General features: G+C 34.1%; 1 protein-coding gene across 3 annotated transcripts in view; it reads right to left on the bottom strand.

Annotated features, from left to right (window-relative positions):
- LOC124541763 (pantothenate kinase 3) overlaps positions 1–16,003 on the bottom strand; it is a 52,864-nt gene that overhangs the window by 26,097 nt on the left and 10,764 nt on the right. The window contains exon 1 of one of the 3 annotated variants that reach the window (XM_047119710.1): positions 8,114–8,442. The exons of the other annotated variants lie outside the window; for them this stretch is intronic. Coding sequence (XP_046975666.1) covers positions 8,114–8,149 — 36 coding nt within the window. The 5' untranslated portion in view covers positions 8,150–8,442. Of the gene's footprint in view, positions 1–8,113; positions 8,443–16,003 lie in introns of those variants that run through there. 3 annotated transcript variants of the gene reach the window in all.

Below are 16,003 nucleotides of genomic sequence, written 5' to 3'. Positions count from 1 at the left end.
TGTAGTGGGGGTGGAATTTCGAATTTTGACGAGATGTCCGAAGGTGAAATTCAGCTGCCGAGAATAATCCAAACAATTCTTTGGAACATTCTCCAAGGAAGGAAGGTTTTTGTATATAATACATGTACAATATAGTAAAGAAACAAGAAAAATTCTGAAATATATTTAATATACTTGGCGGTAGGGCTTTGTGCAAGCCCGCCTGGGGAGATACCAACCACTCATCCGTTATTCTACCGCCACATAACAGTACTCAGTATTGTTATGTTCCGGTTTGAAGGGTGAGTGAGCTAGTGTAACTACAGGCACAAGGGACATAACATCTTAGTTTCCAAGGTTGTTGGCACATTGACGATGTAAGGAATAGTTAATATTTCTTACAGCGTCATTGTCTATGGGTGATAGTGCTTATGCTTGTCCGCCAACCTATATCATAAAAATAAGAAGTGTCAGCATTGCACCTGCGCGAAGCCGGGGAGGGTGGCTATATGATAAAGATATAGTACAATATTTGGTCTAAATCGTTCGATATCAAGTGCTTCTGCGTATTACTGATATCTTACTGATAAGAGCAGAGGTCTTAGTGATAGAACACATTGTTCGGTCATTGGTGTAATCCGATGTATTTTGAAATGATAACTTCTTATGGGTAAGCCGCTTCGTAACGTAACGGGTTACGACGACAATCTATCTTTCTCCCTTTCTCTTACGCATACGATCGCGATAGGCATCTCCTCTCTCTTTCTAAGCCAGTGTTTCTGTCCGACGAGACGCAAGTATCATTTTCAATATTGAATTTCAATACTATTAAATATTAAAATATATATAATGCTGTTAGGTAAAATGTTAGGAGTGGGGACGGCCCAAGGGATCGGGAGCGATCCTACGCTTGTGATCTCATTTTTCTAGTGATGCTAGGCGGTATCACCCGCTATACAATTATTGCCGTGAATAGAGCGAATTTAATTTTCTTCTACTGCAAGCATATAAAGCCGTCGATTCTCCACCTTTTTGAAACCTTCTCCTGCATTTGGAGAAGCGCCCAATATTTTATTCCTTGGAAAAACGCCTGTATTATTTAGCCTAGATACATTTTGAGTATGCGGAGTAACAGGGATACCCATTTTTCTTTTCAGGACGTCACAGGATGGTTTGCGACCAAGAAGCCCTATGCGAGCCTCTTTTGTGTGTGACCTCTTTTCAAATATTTTTCAAAAAAAAAAAAAACTTTACGAAAACAATTGTAACTTCTAGATCAATCCATTTTTTGTCCGTTTATATTTAACAGGGACGCGTAAATAATATTATTCGAAGTACACGTTGACATTTGACCCGAGAATACATTGAATATGCATCAAGTTTAATTATTTCGACGGCAAAAGCTAACTCGAACGAGGATTGTCAGTTACATACACAATAGTATAAAACAAAGTCGCTCTCTCTGTCCCTATATTCATACGTATGCTTAAATCTCTAAAACTACGCAACGGAATTTGATAAGTATTTTTTAATAGATAGAGTGATTCGTGAGGAAGATTTTTGTTACAATACATAGACAATATAGTTGAGATATTACATAATTAAATCTATGGGATACAACGTTTTGTATTTTAAGACATGTAATATATTTAGTACCAGCTGTGCCCGCGACCTTGTACGCGTTTGAATTTAAAAAAGAAATTATTATTGTAGCCTAATTTACTCCTTATTATATCAGTCATCTGCCAGTGAAAGTCCCGTCGAAAGATGGACCGAAAAAAATGTAAAAACATGTTATTTTGCTATATATACCGTGTAAAAAACGGATATTTTAATATTACAAAAATATACTCCAATTTTATAATATGTATAGAACAGCATTGCACGCGAAACTCCAGGCTGGATAGCTAGTAATACATATAATACATAGAGGCCTTTCATTACGTTAGACGATTTAGGGAGGTCGGAGGAGACGCCCCTGGTCGATGATGTCTTATGTTTTCTAACAAAGGGATAAGAAGGAGTTTCGATGCTTCCTACATTAAAAGTAAATGCGCAAAGTTAAAATCATTTGAAAAAGTTCGGAAAACCGCGCGTTTACCGAATTTCTTTGTTCCGAATAGAAGGCCTCTTTGATGTATGTTATAAAATATTTGTATCATATCGTAAAATGTTTATAAAACATTTGTATGCGATACTAATTATTAAAACCACGATATGTAACAGACAATACATCCCACGACTGGACAAATATACTCATATTAACCGATAGATTTGAAGGTTACATAAAACCATTCCAAGATCACGGAAAATTGGCCAAAATTCTTGTACTTTCCAAAGTCGAAATACTCGATTTTCCTCTACTATAACATGGATTTATTATACATATAAATCTTCCTCTTGAAACGCTCCATTTATTGACGAAAATTGCATAAAAACCCGTTGCGTAGTTTAAAAGATCTAAGCGTCCAAAGGCCGTGCGACTTTGTCTTGTATCACTTATCAATCATTATCATTTTAGGTATACTACACTTCAAGACTTCATTGTTATACAAAACGTCCTTTCTCCTGACCTTAACTGGAGTATTTAACAAAGCTTATAGTTTAACGACTCGAAACAATATTATTATGTACTGCCGTTTAAAGGCGAAAATCTCTTGATCTAACAGGTGATTATAAAAATAGTTTTAACATTGGCCAAAAGACTATAGTAGAATATAATTAAGTACGCTATCCGAAATTATCAATATTTATTTCTTATGTGAATACGATCTTTACACAAACGTAATCACTTGTAATATCATATGACCTAATATATACGCCAATTTGACGCGTCGATTTACATGCAACTGCTGTCTCAGGTTGAACTGACGCAAGAATCTATAGCGACGAATAGCGTCGAATGGCGCGATAGGTAGCTGTTTCTATTGCTTGTGTAAATCGGCAGTAATCGGTTTCATTGAAATTACCGATGCTACATCTACGTTGTCTCGTACTATACTAAAATTTTTAGTAATAATGTCATTATCATATACTAACAACCCGTCCTGGCTTTAGACTTTTTTATTTATTTTATAAATTATTAATATTTATATTATACATCGTACCCTATGTGTTATTATGATGTATTACTTTAAAATTTCATCTAAATCCTTCTCTTTCTATACGTTTCTTTCCTCTACCTTAAGGTTGCCTAGAAGAGATCGCTGTTAGTGATAAGGCCACCCCTTGTGTATCTTTCTTAATCGTGTCTAAATTATTTTTTTATTGGTTTACAATAAAGAGTTAAGATTTGATTTGATCCGTCCAGTAGTTTTTTGAAAGAATAACAAACACATCCATCCTAACAAACTTTCCCATTTATTATATTAAATGGATTAGTAGGACGTCTAAGTCTAAGAAATGGATGAATAAAAATAAAATAAAAATATTGATTCGCTCGACAAATTTAGAAAGCAACTGTCTCATTACATTATTACAAACACATCTGTCAGAGTATGTAAATGGAGTACTGCTATTTTCAAATCGAGGTGATTTTTGTTTATGTATTATTTAATGATTTGTATGTTATTTCCACAAACGATAAATGTAAGTACGACAACGAATGTCTGTAAATTGTTTGTATCTTTTTTTTTTCAATTATGTTCTCATGTAAGTAATATAATTGTCTTTATGAGAATAAATAATCTTTAAACCTAAACCTATGAATAAATAAAACATCATCAGATCCAGCTAGATTTAAAACACACGTTTACATAAACGTAATATCTGCAAACGACAAAATTGCTCTAAGTGCACATGCGCCATGAAAACCCATAATCACAGCCTTTTTAAACCTAAACGACGAAACTTTAAAACGGAGAGCTCTACATACTAACAGGTCGATATATTTGACTGAAATAAATATTGGACAACATCACATACATTACTCTGATCCCAATGTAAGTAGCTGAAGCACTTGTGTTGTGGAACCACAAACGGCACCAAAAACACACAAACCCAAGACAACTTCGAAAACTAATGAACTTTTTCTACATTAACTCGGCGGATCGAACCCGGGACCTCAAAGTGGCTTTTATTATTGTTATATAGATGTCAATCAAAAACTATTGAAACAATAATTCTGACAATATTACACTAGAAAGTATGTACGAAATGAGATCGTTGGGAACGAAAAAGTAATTTTAGAGAAACACTGATAATTTCAAAAGTTTAAAGTGATGGCGTAAATACACAAATTCTGTGGTATATTTAGTTTCAGTATTGCACCCGTGTGTAGCCGGGGCGGGTCGCTAGTATACAATAAAACCGACTGTGTGAATAGAGCCTTAACTGAACGTTATGTAGATTGTTCACAATCGTAGATACATAGGTCGATAACAATTGAAACAACATAACAATGCTTATCTCAGTACATACAGATAATTTTTCCCTGAAAATTTTTAAGAGGAAAATAGTAATTCTCGTATGGGTTTTCCTCGAACAAGCAGCCTTATATTTTAGTTTTATTTTTAGGATATAGGTTGTGGGCAAATAGGTCATTAATAGTGAAGTGGTCAGCATCGCCCACAGACAATGGCACTGAAAGGAGTATTGACCATTCCTTACATAACCAATGCCCAACCTTGGCCAAGTAAGAGGTTATGTACCTTGTTACACTGGCTCACTCACCATTCCAACAACAATACTGAGGGCTGCTGGTGTGCGTTTGAATATCTAAGAAGTGGTTGATACCTAAACAGACCTAAGTATATATATGTATATATAATAAAGAATGTTTTGATATATGTACTTATTTTCTTCTTTTTTCACGAATATCATAACACACGCTTCTATACTTGAACATTCGCAACTTACAACACTACATAGTATAAAAACAAAGTTGCTTTTTCTGTCCCTATGTATATATATTAAACCTTTATAACTACGCAACGGATTTTAATACGGTTTGAGTGATTCGAGAGGAAGGTTTTTGTATATTGTTTTTTATAATTTTTTTTATATTATATATATATTAGTTACTAGTTTGCAGTGTGTTGCTAATGTGTGCAGTGTGTGCATAATTAATATTTATAATTTATTAAATCGCTTGTTTAATGCATGAATTAGTTTTAAGTGGAAACTTGATTGGTCTGTGAACGAATTAATTGTTGTATAATGTATGTGGTGTATACTGTATGTTTCCCAATTATAATAATTAAAAAAAAAAACTCAAAGATAATTTTAGAAGTTTCTGATGTGGTGTCGTGAATAAACAAATTCAGTAGAATATTTAGTATCAGTATTGCACCCGTGCGAAGCCGGGGCGTGTCGAGAGTTTGCAATAAAACAGACACTGTAAAATAAGATAAGGCATAAAGTTGAAGGCATAAATTTCCAGCGGCTTGACCATTAATCGGTAGTTTAGAGAGCAATTTAAAAAAAAATAACAATAATATAATAACAGTAACAGCCTGTAAATTTCCAATTTAAAGTATATTGTAACATGACATAAAAAAAAAAAAAAAAAAACAAAAATAGTTCCCGGTGAGTTTCTTTCGCCGGTTCTTCTCAGGTCTTAGGTGTTAAATTCCGAATTGGTGGTAGATTTTCGACTATCAATAAGAAAGTGTAAACACTTCTATTTTGAATAAAGGTTTTTGACTATGACAAATTACATACATATATAATTTTGATATTGAATATTAACTAACATGATTATTTTTAATTGTTAAAATAGAGTAAGTAGATTTTCTTGCCGGTTCTTCTCGATAGAATCGATTGTCCGAACTAGTGGTAGATTCACTTAATATAGATGTTACATTATGATTATAAAGTGCTTGTAAAAGTTTACTTGAATTATAAAAGGTGTACCATAAGCATCGTCAGGGTAGCATGCGAAAGCGATCCTGTGGCGCCCGCTGATGAGACGGAGAGGGTAACGCTGTGGTTTTTTTGTGGGAATTCCGGTGTGCCGGGGCGCACACTCGGCGTTTTGGGCACCAGCAAGTCTCACATAAAGTAACGGAGCTCTTTAAGTAAGAAAAACGCGTAGTGCGTTTTACCAACGAAGATAAATAGGTGTACCACAAGCATCAATTTTAGATCCTCTACTATTTCTAATATACATAATGCGATTCTTATCTATGTTGAAGATATTCTTGATATTACATTGTTTTTTTGATAATACTTAGCTATTTTTAAAGTTCAGGGATACTATTGAAATCAAAATGTGTACTCCGTAAGGCTAGGAGATGATTATAACTATTTCATAATTTTGTTCTCTTTCAGTTACGATGTTAGTGTAAGCGATGATACGGTGTTTTCTTCAATAACACTAGATTCTAAACATCATTTTACCTATCACCTATTGGAGGCTTTGGGCATATTAGGATAAAAACTTATGTCTTTGACAGAATACTGTTATGTTTGAATAGACAAAGAAACTTTAATTGTTCAATATTTTATTAATTTTTAACACCAAGTTACTGAATTATTAATCTTAGTATTATTCTTATAGGTTCTGAATGTATCCGAAAAGTCAGAATATTTATTTTGAAAATAAAACTTTTATTGACCGCAGGACGCCGGGATCTTGGCCAAAATTGGTTTAGAATTACCAACAGGAAATTCTAAACATTAATGGATTCCCCATTCATCGTCCCTATGAGGAAAATTCAGCTATGAGGCATACGCCATTAGAAAACTTATAACTTATTGAAAATCCCATTCATCTTGTATATTTCGGTAATTTTATAACATTATATCATTAATCTGTGTTTATAATTAATCTCGAACTCGGAGGTAAGGGAAAACATCGTGAGGAAATCTGCATGTGAGTAAGTTCAACGAAATTCAACCACATTTATCCACCAACCCCTCAAACCTTCTTCGCAGAGGGAGAGTAAGCTTTAGCCCAGCGGTGGGAAATTTAGACTGTTAATGTTAAAATGTCATATAGTTTCTTATTTTGGGGTAACGCTACACATAATTTATCTGTTTTTATTTTTTATTTTACAAACTGGTCTGCTCATAATATTGGGTATAGACCCTTCGGTATGTCTGTAAAAATGTTTAAATACTCACATATGCTAGTGAGAAATCACTATAAGCACTAAGCCCTATGTGCTATTCCAGACTATAATCTATCTAAGTGCCAAATTCCAATCAAATCCGTTCAGCCGTTCTGGTGTTATTGTGTAACAAACGTCCACCAAAACAAAGATTTTTTACATTAATAAGCTAGTAACCGTCTCACCTTTATTCACACACAATAATATTCAGAGGACAAGCAATAATTACAGTCAACAATGAACAAAAAGTTAATTACATTATAAATAACACGTATTAAGTTTTTGTACAAAAATTTAATTAAATTTTAAAATTAACGATTAATTATTCGATTCATACTCGACTTTTATCATACGAATTTGCTGTATATACCTACGTTATATATCTACACAGTCTATGCTCTTAGTGATTTAAATCAGCGAATACTTAAATTTCAACGTGACTAAAAAGGTCAAAGAAACACTATAACGTTTCTTATTGTTATATTTATATAACCACTGAAAATGTGTCAAAACCTAAATAAATTAATAATAAATAAAATATAAATAAAAAATAAATAAATATTGGACAACATCACATACATTACTCTGATCTGAAAGTAAGTAGCTAAAGCACTTGTGTTATGGAAAATCAGAAGTAACGACGGTACCAAGACAACATAGAAAAGAAATGAACTTTTTCTAAATCGACTTGGCCGGGAATCGTACCCATGAAAACCGGTGTACGCACTACTCAACCACGGAGTTCGTAATGAGTTACACAACAATAAATTTTGGACAAATAGACCACCTGATGGTAAGTGATCACCGCTTATATACATTTGCGCTGTAAGATTCTTAAGTAAGATCTATACACCGAGAATGAGCCATCAACCTTGGAAACAATGCTATGACTCTTGTGCCTGTTACACTGGCTCACTCACCCCTCAAACAGGAAGACAATGATACTTGGTAATGCTGATTGGTGCCTACTCAGACGAGTTGGGACAAAACTCAGGCACCAAGTAGAATCATGATTATGGGGGGGCGGCAATCAAGATATCAAATCCGCCCTTTATATGATATAGATAATAATTACAACTTACACGGTGAATTGTTATCACGTCGCTCCTTTCCGCCATTTTTATCGAACGTAAAATTTAATAAATATCAATAACACTAGTATCACAGATTGAATAAATAATTAAATTAAAAAAATAAAAGTTAATCCATATCAGAAATCATCGTCGATATCCAAACTCAACAAACGTCCAACGTCCAATACATTGATTAATATATAATCGATTATTTTATAAAGAAATAAATTATAATATATAATCACTGCCGACACTTCGATTATTATACGTAGATCGATTGAAAACATTTATAACGAGACACCGTGACACGTCCGCACGCGACGACGGCCGCGTACCGAATGAGCGTCGATGCGTTCAAATTCCACATATGTGCGCATACGCATGTGATAACGATAGTAAAACCAACGGGTTATTCGTTACGTATGTTTTATTAATTATTCGACAGTGGTCAAGCGAGCAGCTGACGACAATGTTTATTTACCACCGATCAAAGTTTAATCATTATAATATGTATATAATGTATATACATTATTATATAGTACGACACAACTTAGATGTAGCATCGGCAAATTCAATAAAACCGATCACTGCCGATTCACACAACCCATAGAAACATCTCACCATCGCGCCATTCGACGCTATCCATCGCTATAGATTCCCGCGTCAGTTCAACCCGACACAAGTGCATGTAAATCGACGCGTCAAATTGACGAATATATTAGGTCATATGATATTACAAGTTATTTCGTTTGCGTAAAGATTATATTCACATGAGAAGTAAGTATTGGTAATTTGGGATAGCATACTAAGTTCGGATGTGATCGGTTTTGCGAATATTGCCGATGCTATATCTAAGATATGTCGTACTATATGTTGCATTAATTCAATTTTATAGATTAAGTGTTATCAACAGCTTATATAAATAATTTATTAGGCTTTCACAGCTTAAATAATAAACCAATCAACATGATGCTTATATCAAGCACTCACCCAGGTGTGTGATAATCACACATGACAGTGGATTTTATATTAATCAGTATATATGTCCGTATGTATGTTCGCGATAAACTCCAAAACTACTGTACGCATTTTCATTCGGTTTTCACTAATAGATAGAGGCATTCATAAGGAAGGTTTAGGTATGTAATTTATTAAGGTTTGTGTGTAAATAATTTGAAATATAACAATTGTTAAAAATGCCAGAAAATAATATATAAATAAAAACTTATATCCGGGTGGACATAAGTGAGAAACCGTCACGGGCCGCTAGTATATGTATATATATGAATTATATTATCAACATACACTCATACAAGCTACGATAGGATATCTTAGGGCGACCTGATTGCAGAATATCAGCGGTCGAAGGCAGTCGGACTCGCGCGGTATATCAGACGATCAGTGGCGGATATACCAATAGGCTAAGTAGGCTGGAGCCTAGGGCGGTAGATTTAGAGGGGCGATAAATTTAGCCAAATATTTTTTTTATTACAGAAATAAAAAAACTTATAATGATATGTAAACACATTATACTACAGTATACTCGTCACTTTATAGCGGCTTGCAAAAATAATCCAGTAACTGACAACAATATTATCTTGTGCACAATTATAATGGCAAAAACCGATGTAGTGAGGACGATAGAACAAAAATCATAAACTTTCAATTTCAGAATTAACAGTTATTTGCCAGTGTTAGTCCCATCAATATTGTTCCAGACGTTCCTGAGTTTGGCCGGAACAAACAAATGGACAATTTAAAAAAAAAAAAAATGTTATTTTCGTATATGTATGCAATACGCACTTAGAAAAAAGAGGTTATTTCAATAGAAATTCAATTTTTTTATATTACTTAGATAATTTTTAGGTTTTAGTAAATATTTACACATAAAGGAGAATGCCCAATAATAGTATCGCAAAAAATCTTCTTGTGTCTCTTTTTTATAAACTTAGTTATTATAAAGTAAAATTAAACAAATTATTTTAAATATGATGACATTATAATATCTCCGGATAACTTCAAACCAAAAAAAAAGTAGTTGTTTCGTCTACATTGTATATTTATAAAATCGATCAACTCAGTCCGATTATGATGACGTTGCGAGTTTCGATTCTTATTTTTAAAATTAATTTCCAATATACATATAATAGAATTTTTTACATTTTATCTAAAATACTTAAAATATGCATAACACTATTATAATATATGCAATATGCATTAAAAAGACTTTTTGTTTATTTAGATACAATTTATAAACAGATAATAAATAAATAATCGATAACTAAATCGATAATAACTTTTACTTCTGTCTGGCAGCACGAGTAATATGTCACTCAGTAACTGTTTTCATTGTTTGTAGTTGTTGTTGTGGTTTTAAGCTCGTGGTAATATTTTAGTACGTGTATAACAGCATTGGTGTTAGTATAAGCTAAAGTGATTGTGAGGCTGAGACTCCTTTGCTTTAGTTATACTTTTAATCCTTGCAGAGTTTACCTTGTGACTTATAATTTAACCACAGTGATTGTGAACGACGTGAAAACCCACCTGTCACTTCATCAGAGAAACGGCAATTAAACCAAGAGATCAGCAGGCGCGTACGTTTAATGATGTAAATGCACCAGCCCAATTTTTAGATAACATTTTTGAAGAATATTGTTATATTTTTGAAGAATATAAATGATTAATATGAAATAAAATAATTTTTGTATATTGCCTAATTGTTTTATTTCTCTCTCTCTCTCTCTCCATCTGACTCTTTCTCTTTCATTCTTTCAACAGCTGTCACTGCTGGGCTTATTTTTAAACCATAGCATACCTTAATATAGATTTAACAACTACTTTTATTTTATTAATAATACTTTTATATTTATTAATTCCGGAGTTTTAGCCATGTTGTTTTATTTTTATATGTTTCTGTAGCATTATCACTATAAAATAAACATGAATTAAAGTTGACACAAAAAATTTTGTGGCGATACTAAAGTCCATAGTATTTTGGGCATTCTCCTTTGACTATGTAATAAGATACATAAGATAAACCTCTAAGCACGAATTGAATTATATAACAAGTGTATTTGAACCTGCGACCATATTTTTTTTGGCGGACGAGCATATGGGCCACCTAATGGTAAGTGGTCACCATCACCCATAGACAATGACGCTGTAAGAAATATTAACTATTCCTTACATCGTCAATGCGCCACCAACCTTGGGAACTAAGATGTTATTTCACTTGTTTCTGTAGTTACCCTGGCTCACTCGCCCTTCAGACCGGAACACAACAATATTTCGTACTGTTGTTTGGCGGTAGAATAACTGATGAGTGGGTGGTACAAAGCCCTACCACCAAGTATTACCACGTCATCATGGAATTTACTATATTTTTTATGTTGTTATAAATATAAATATATATTTATATCTACAAATAAACAAAAATATTTCACATATCATTTAGCTCTTACATCTTAATTTAATTATAGGGAGGTGTGTCTGTTTATAATTATATGTCATTCACAGCTGGGGATCCGTAGTACTCCACATATCCTTCATATATCCGTAGTAGGTACTTTACATAGTATAAAACAAAATCGCTCACCGCTGTCTGTCTCTATGTATGCTTAGATCTTTGAAATTACGCAACGGATTTTGATGCGGTTTTTTTAATAGATAGAGTGATTTGAGAGGAATATTTTTGTACATAATCATTACATAGCATAAAACAAAGTGGCTTACCGCTGACTGTCCATATGTATGCTTAGATCTTTGAAATTACGCAACGGATTTTGATGTGGTTTTTTTTAATAGATAGAGTGATTTGAGAGGAATATTTTTGTACATAATCATTACACAGTATAAAACAAAGTCGCTCACCGCTGTCTATCCCTATGTATGCTTAGATCTTTAAAATTACGCAACGGATTTTGATGCGGTTTTTTTTTATAGATATAGTGATTCGAGAGGAAGGTTTCTGTATATAATACATGGACCATATAGTAAAGAAACACTGATAATTTCTAAAATAAAATTTTCTAATGTGATGTCGCAAATACACACATTTTACGATTACATTGCAAACGCTGGCTAAACTGCAAATCTAAGTAAAGATATAATAAGGATTTATATTTGATTAGCTATGTATTTTACAGTGGTAGCTTTACTTAATATAGTTGTGAAATGACGATTCAAAAGTGCTTGGAATAATCAAAAAATCAAAATCAAAATAAACTTTATTCAAGTGAGCTTTTACAAACACTTTTGAATCGTCATTTTACAATTAAGTGAAGCTACCACCGGTTCGGGAAGTAGATTCTACCGAGAAGAACCGCCAAGAAACACAGTAGGTACTCTTTTTCAACATAAAAAAAATTCAATCGTATTAGTTAAATACACTAGTATGTAATGTATCCTGCCTGGAAGTCAACAGGTACATTACATACAAGTATATTTTGATTACATTTTTACACTAACAGCCTGTAAATTTCCAACTTCTAGGCTATGGCCTCCTCTCCCTTTGAGAAGGTTTGGAGCATATTCCACCACGCTTTTCCACTGCTGGTTGATGAATACAGATGTGTAAAAATTTCGTTGAAATTAGTCACATGTAGGTTTCCTCACGATGTTTGCCTTCACCGCCGAGCACGAGATGAATTGTAACACAAACTAAGCAAATTAAAATTCAGTGGTGCTTACCTGGGTTTGATCACGCAATCATCGGTTAAGATGCAACGCGTTCTAACCACTGGGCCATTTCGGCGACAAATACTAAATAAAATACGGAACCATTTAAACTAGACGCATCACGCTTAACGCATCGACGTCATAAATATATAAATTCATATGCAAATATTATTGTTATTCTTATGTTCGTGTTTATTTTTATAATAATAGAGTTCAATTCTCTATAATATTATTAATATAGATTATTTTATCCTTCCAAAATCAACTCTGACGTCATCGGAATGAGGTAACAGATTTACGTCATGGGCAACCTTTCAAAACATATTTATTTAAAAATACATTTCGCATTTAATTATTTTTTTTTCGTAATTTTCGTAGACGAAGGTGCAAATCAGTGAGGCCTTACTCAAATGTGGGAAGATTTGGAGTTTTCTACAGGACTGACAGTGAAGGCGGATTCGTTTCACCTGAGTCACTTGTTCGAGAAGGGTGACGCAGGAGGCTTATCAGACAAACGTTAGGACTGGATCGAGAGGGCTGATGTTATGTAAAAGTGTTCTTTCTTTCTCTTTCTTTCTTTCTTTCTGATGTTGGGCTGACATAATAAATAATAAATAAATAAACATGAGACAACATCACATACATTACTCTGATCCCAATGTAAGTAGCTAAAGCACTTGTGTTATGGAAAGAAGTAACGACGGTAATACAAACACCCAGACCCAAGACAATATAGAAAACTAATGATAATCAATATCGACTCGGCCGGGAATCGAACCCGGGACCTCGGAGTGGCGTACCAATGAAAACCGGTGTACACACCACTCGATCACGGAGGTCGTGACATAGGTGCTTACCGAACGGTTAGGATGGGTAGTATGCACAAGCGACCCTGTGACCCTGATGAAACTGGAATAGCTACCGATGGCTTTTATTGGGTATTAAGCTGGAGCAGAAAAGGCTTTCTCTGCATCGACGAGTCCCCACATAACCAAACTTCATGTTGGGAAATGCATGAGAGCGTTTTTTCAACGAGTTGAAAAAGGCCTACCAGGAGAAACATCTTTCATTATCATCGTCCGTGAACGGTACTTAACGTAACGTTGGAAAAAGTACCCTAGCCTTGAAGTATAGTTATGTATGTTTGTTTTAATAAATCAGGAACGGAGTACTGTCGCGAGACGGAACCGTGTAATAGGGTATATCTATCACCCTCTCCTCTCATGAGGCACATAATGACATTCAAACGATATGATGAAACAAGCAAAAACAATATCAAACTCTGTGCCAAATTTCAGTTCAAAATTCGGTTCTCACTTTTAAGAGCTCCGAAAATAAATTCCAAATTCGATACAAGAAATTTGCAAGTCATCAAAATGCCTTTTAATCCGTAAAGTTCATGATAAAACTAGCAAGAGTAATATCAAACTATGTGCCAAATTTCAGCTCAAAATTCGGATGTCAATTTTAAGAACTCCGAAAATGAATTCCAAATTCGATACAAGAAATTTGCAAGTCACCAAAATGCCTTTTAATCCGTAAAGTTCATCCAGCAAACCATCAAATCAACAAACTCGGTGTCGCATACATTACAGATAACGCTTCTCAACAGATATACTATCTAAAGCAACATTACTTGTTATCGGCCTGGCAGATCCAGAGATAAACGCGTTCAAATAAGAAAAAATCTACATCTGTATACTTTGTAGCTTGCAATTTCAGCTTTATTCGCAACATAATGTACACTAGCCGATCCTGTGGCTTTACTCGTCAGGGTTTTTATTGTACTCAAGTTATCTCCATACTCGATTTCATCAAAATCGGTACAGTGATTTATGCGTGAATAGAACGTCTGCGTGAACAGACAGAGGTAACTTACGCAATTATAACCATAGAATTGTATTGGTTTATGTGCCATCAGATAATATTTACCACCACAGATGTTATCGCCAATGCATTACAAACAAAAATAACTAAGATATTATGTCCCTTATGCATATTTTTACCCTGGCTTACTCATCCAGTATTGCTACTTCGATAGAATACATGAGGAATAGGTGATACCTTACCAGGCGGGCTTGCACAAAATCCTACCATAATGATAGGTCAATATTGAAAAAGCAAACAATGTAACGATGTCATAGGATTTTATTATCGTTCTAACTTAATCGAGATCATTCTAGAATACAAGTAAACTGTGTCAAACGAAAAAGAAAAAACCTATATAGCCTGTTAACATTATTAAAGATAATTATTGATAAGTCATTTTGTAAGTATATAAGACAGCTCTTATACAACAGACATAGTAAAATGTCAGATTACTCAAAAATAATAATGCATTAGACACATACATTCTCGTTTTTCACTTCATCCATTGGTGAAAACCGAAATAGGCTTTTACAAGCACTCGAATGAATGAGAATGAATCGTCATTTAACAACTCGTATTAAGTGAAGTTAGAGAGAAGAAACCACAAGTAACTCAGTAGTTACTCTTTCATAGTAAAGTATTAATTCCACGCTTTTTTATCGTCCGTGTCGAGATGGCCCAGTGGTTAGAACGCGTGCATCTTAACCGATGATAACGAGTTCAAACCCAGGCAAGCAGTGTTTATAATTCATCTCGTTGTCGGTGGTGAAGGAAAACATCGTGACGAAACTTGCATGTGTCAAATTTCATAGAAATTCTGCCACATGTGCATTCCACCAACATGCACTGGAATAGCGTGGTAGAATAAAAAAAATCAAAATAAACTTTACTCAAGTGGGCTTTTACAAGTACTTTTGAACCGTCAATATGTTCCATACCCTCTCCTTAATGGAAGAGGAGGTCTTAGCCCAGCAGTGGGAAATTTACAGGATGTTACTTTTACTCAACTTTTATCGTCTGTATAATCTTGTATCGAATATAAATGTTGCGTTGCGACAGGACCCTAGATCATTTGCACTGTAACCCTGATGCCCGAGATATACTGACCTTACCTACGTTACTGACGTAACATTTGCCAATATATAGAGATCATACCATGCTATCGAGCATTACACATTAGCACTGGCACGATAATTGTTTAGAGGTGTGTCTGTCGTGAACATTCATTCAACTGATATTAGTATTTGGATGACGATGCATTGTTTGCCTAACTAGGGCTCTTGAACACGAGACTGACACTGACGTCATAGGTCATAGGATCGTTCCTGGTGGAAGAGATCCTTACAAGGTTAA

Source organism: Vanessa cardui, chromosome 28, assembly GCF_905220365.1.
Source record: "Vanessa cardui chromosome 28, ilVanCard2.1, whole genome shotgun sequence".
Classification (NCBI taxonomy): Eukaryota; Metazoa; Arthropoda; class Insecta; order Lepidoptera; family Nymphalidae; genus Vanessa; species Vanessa cardui.
This window is presented reverse-complemented; position numbering and strand designations above follow the sequence as displayed.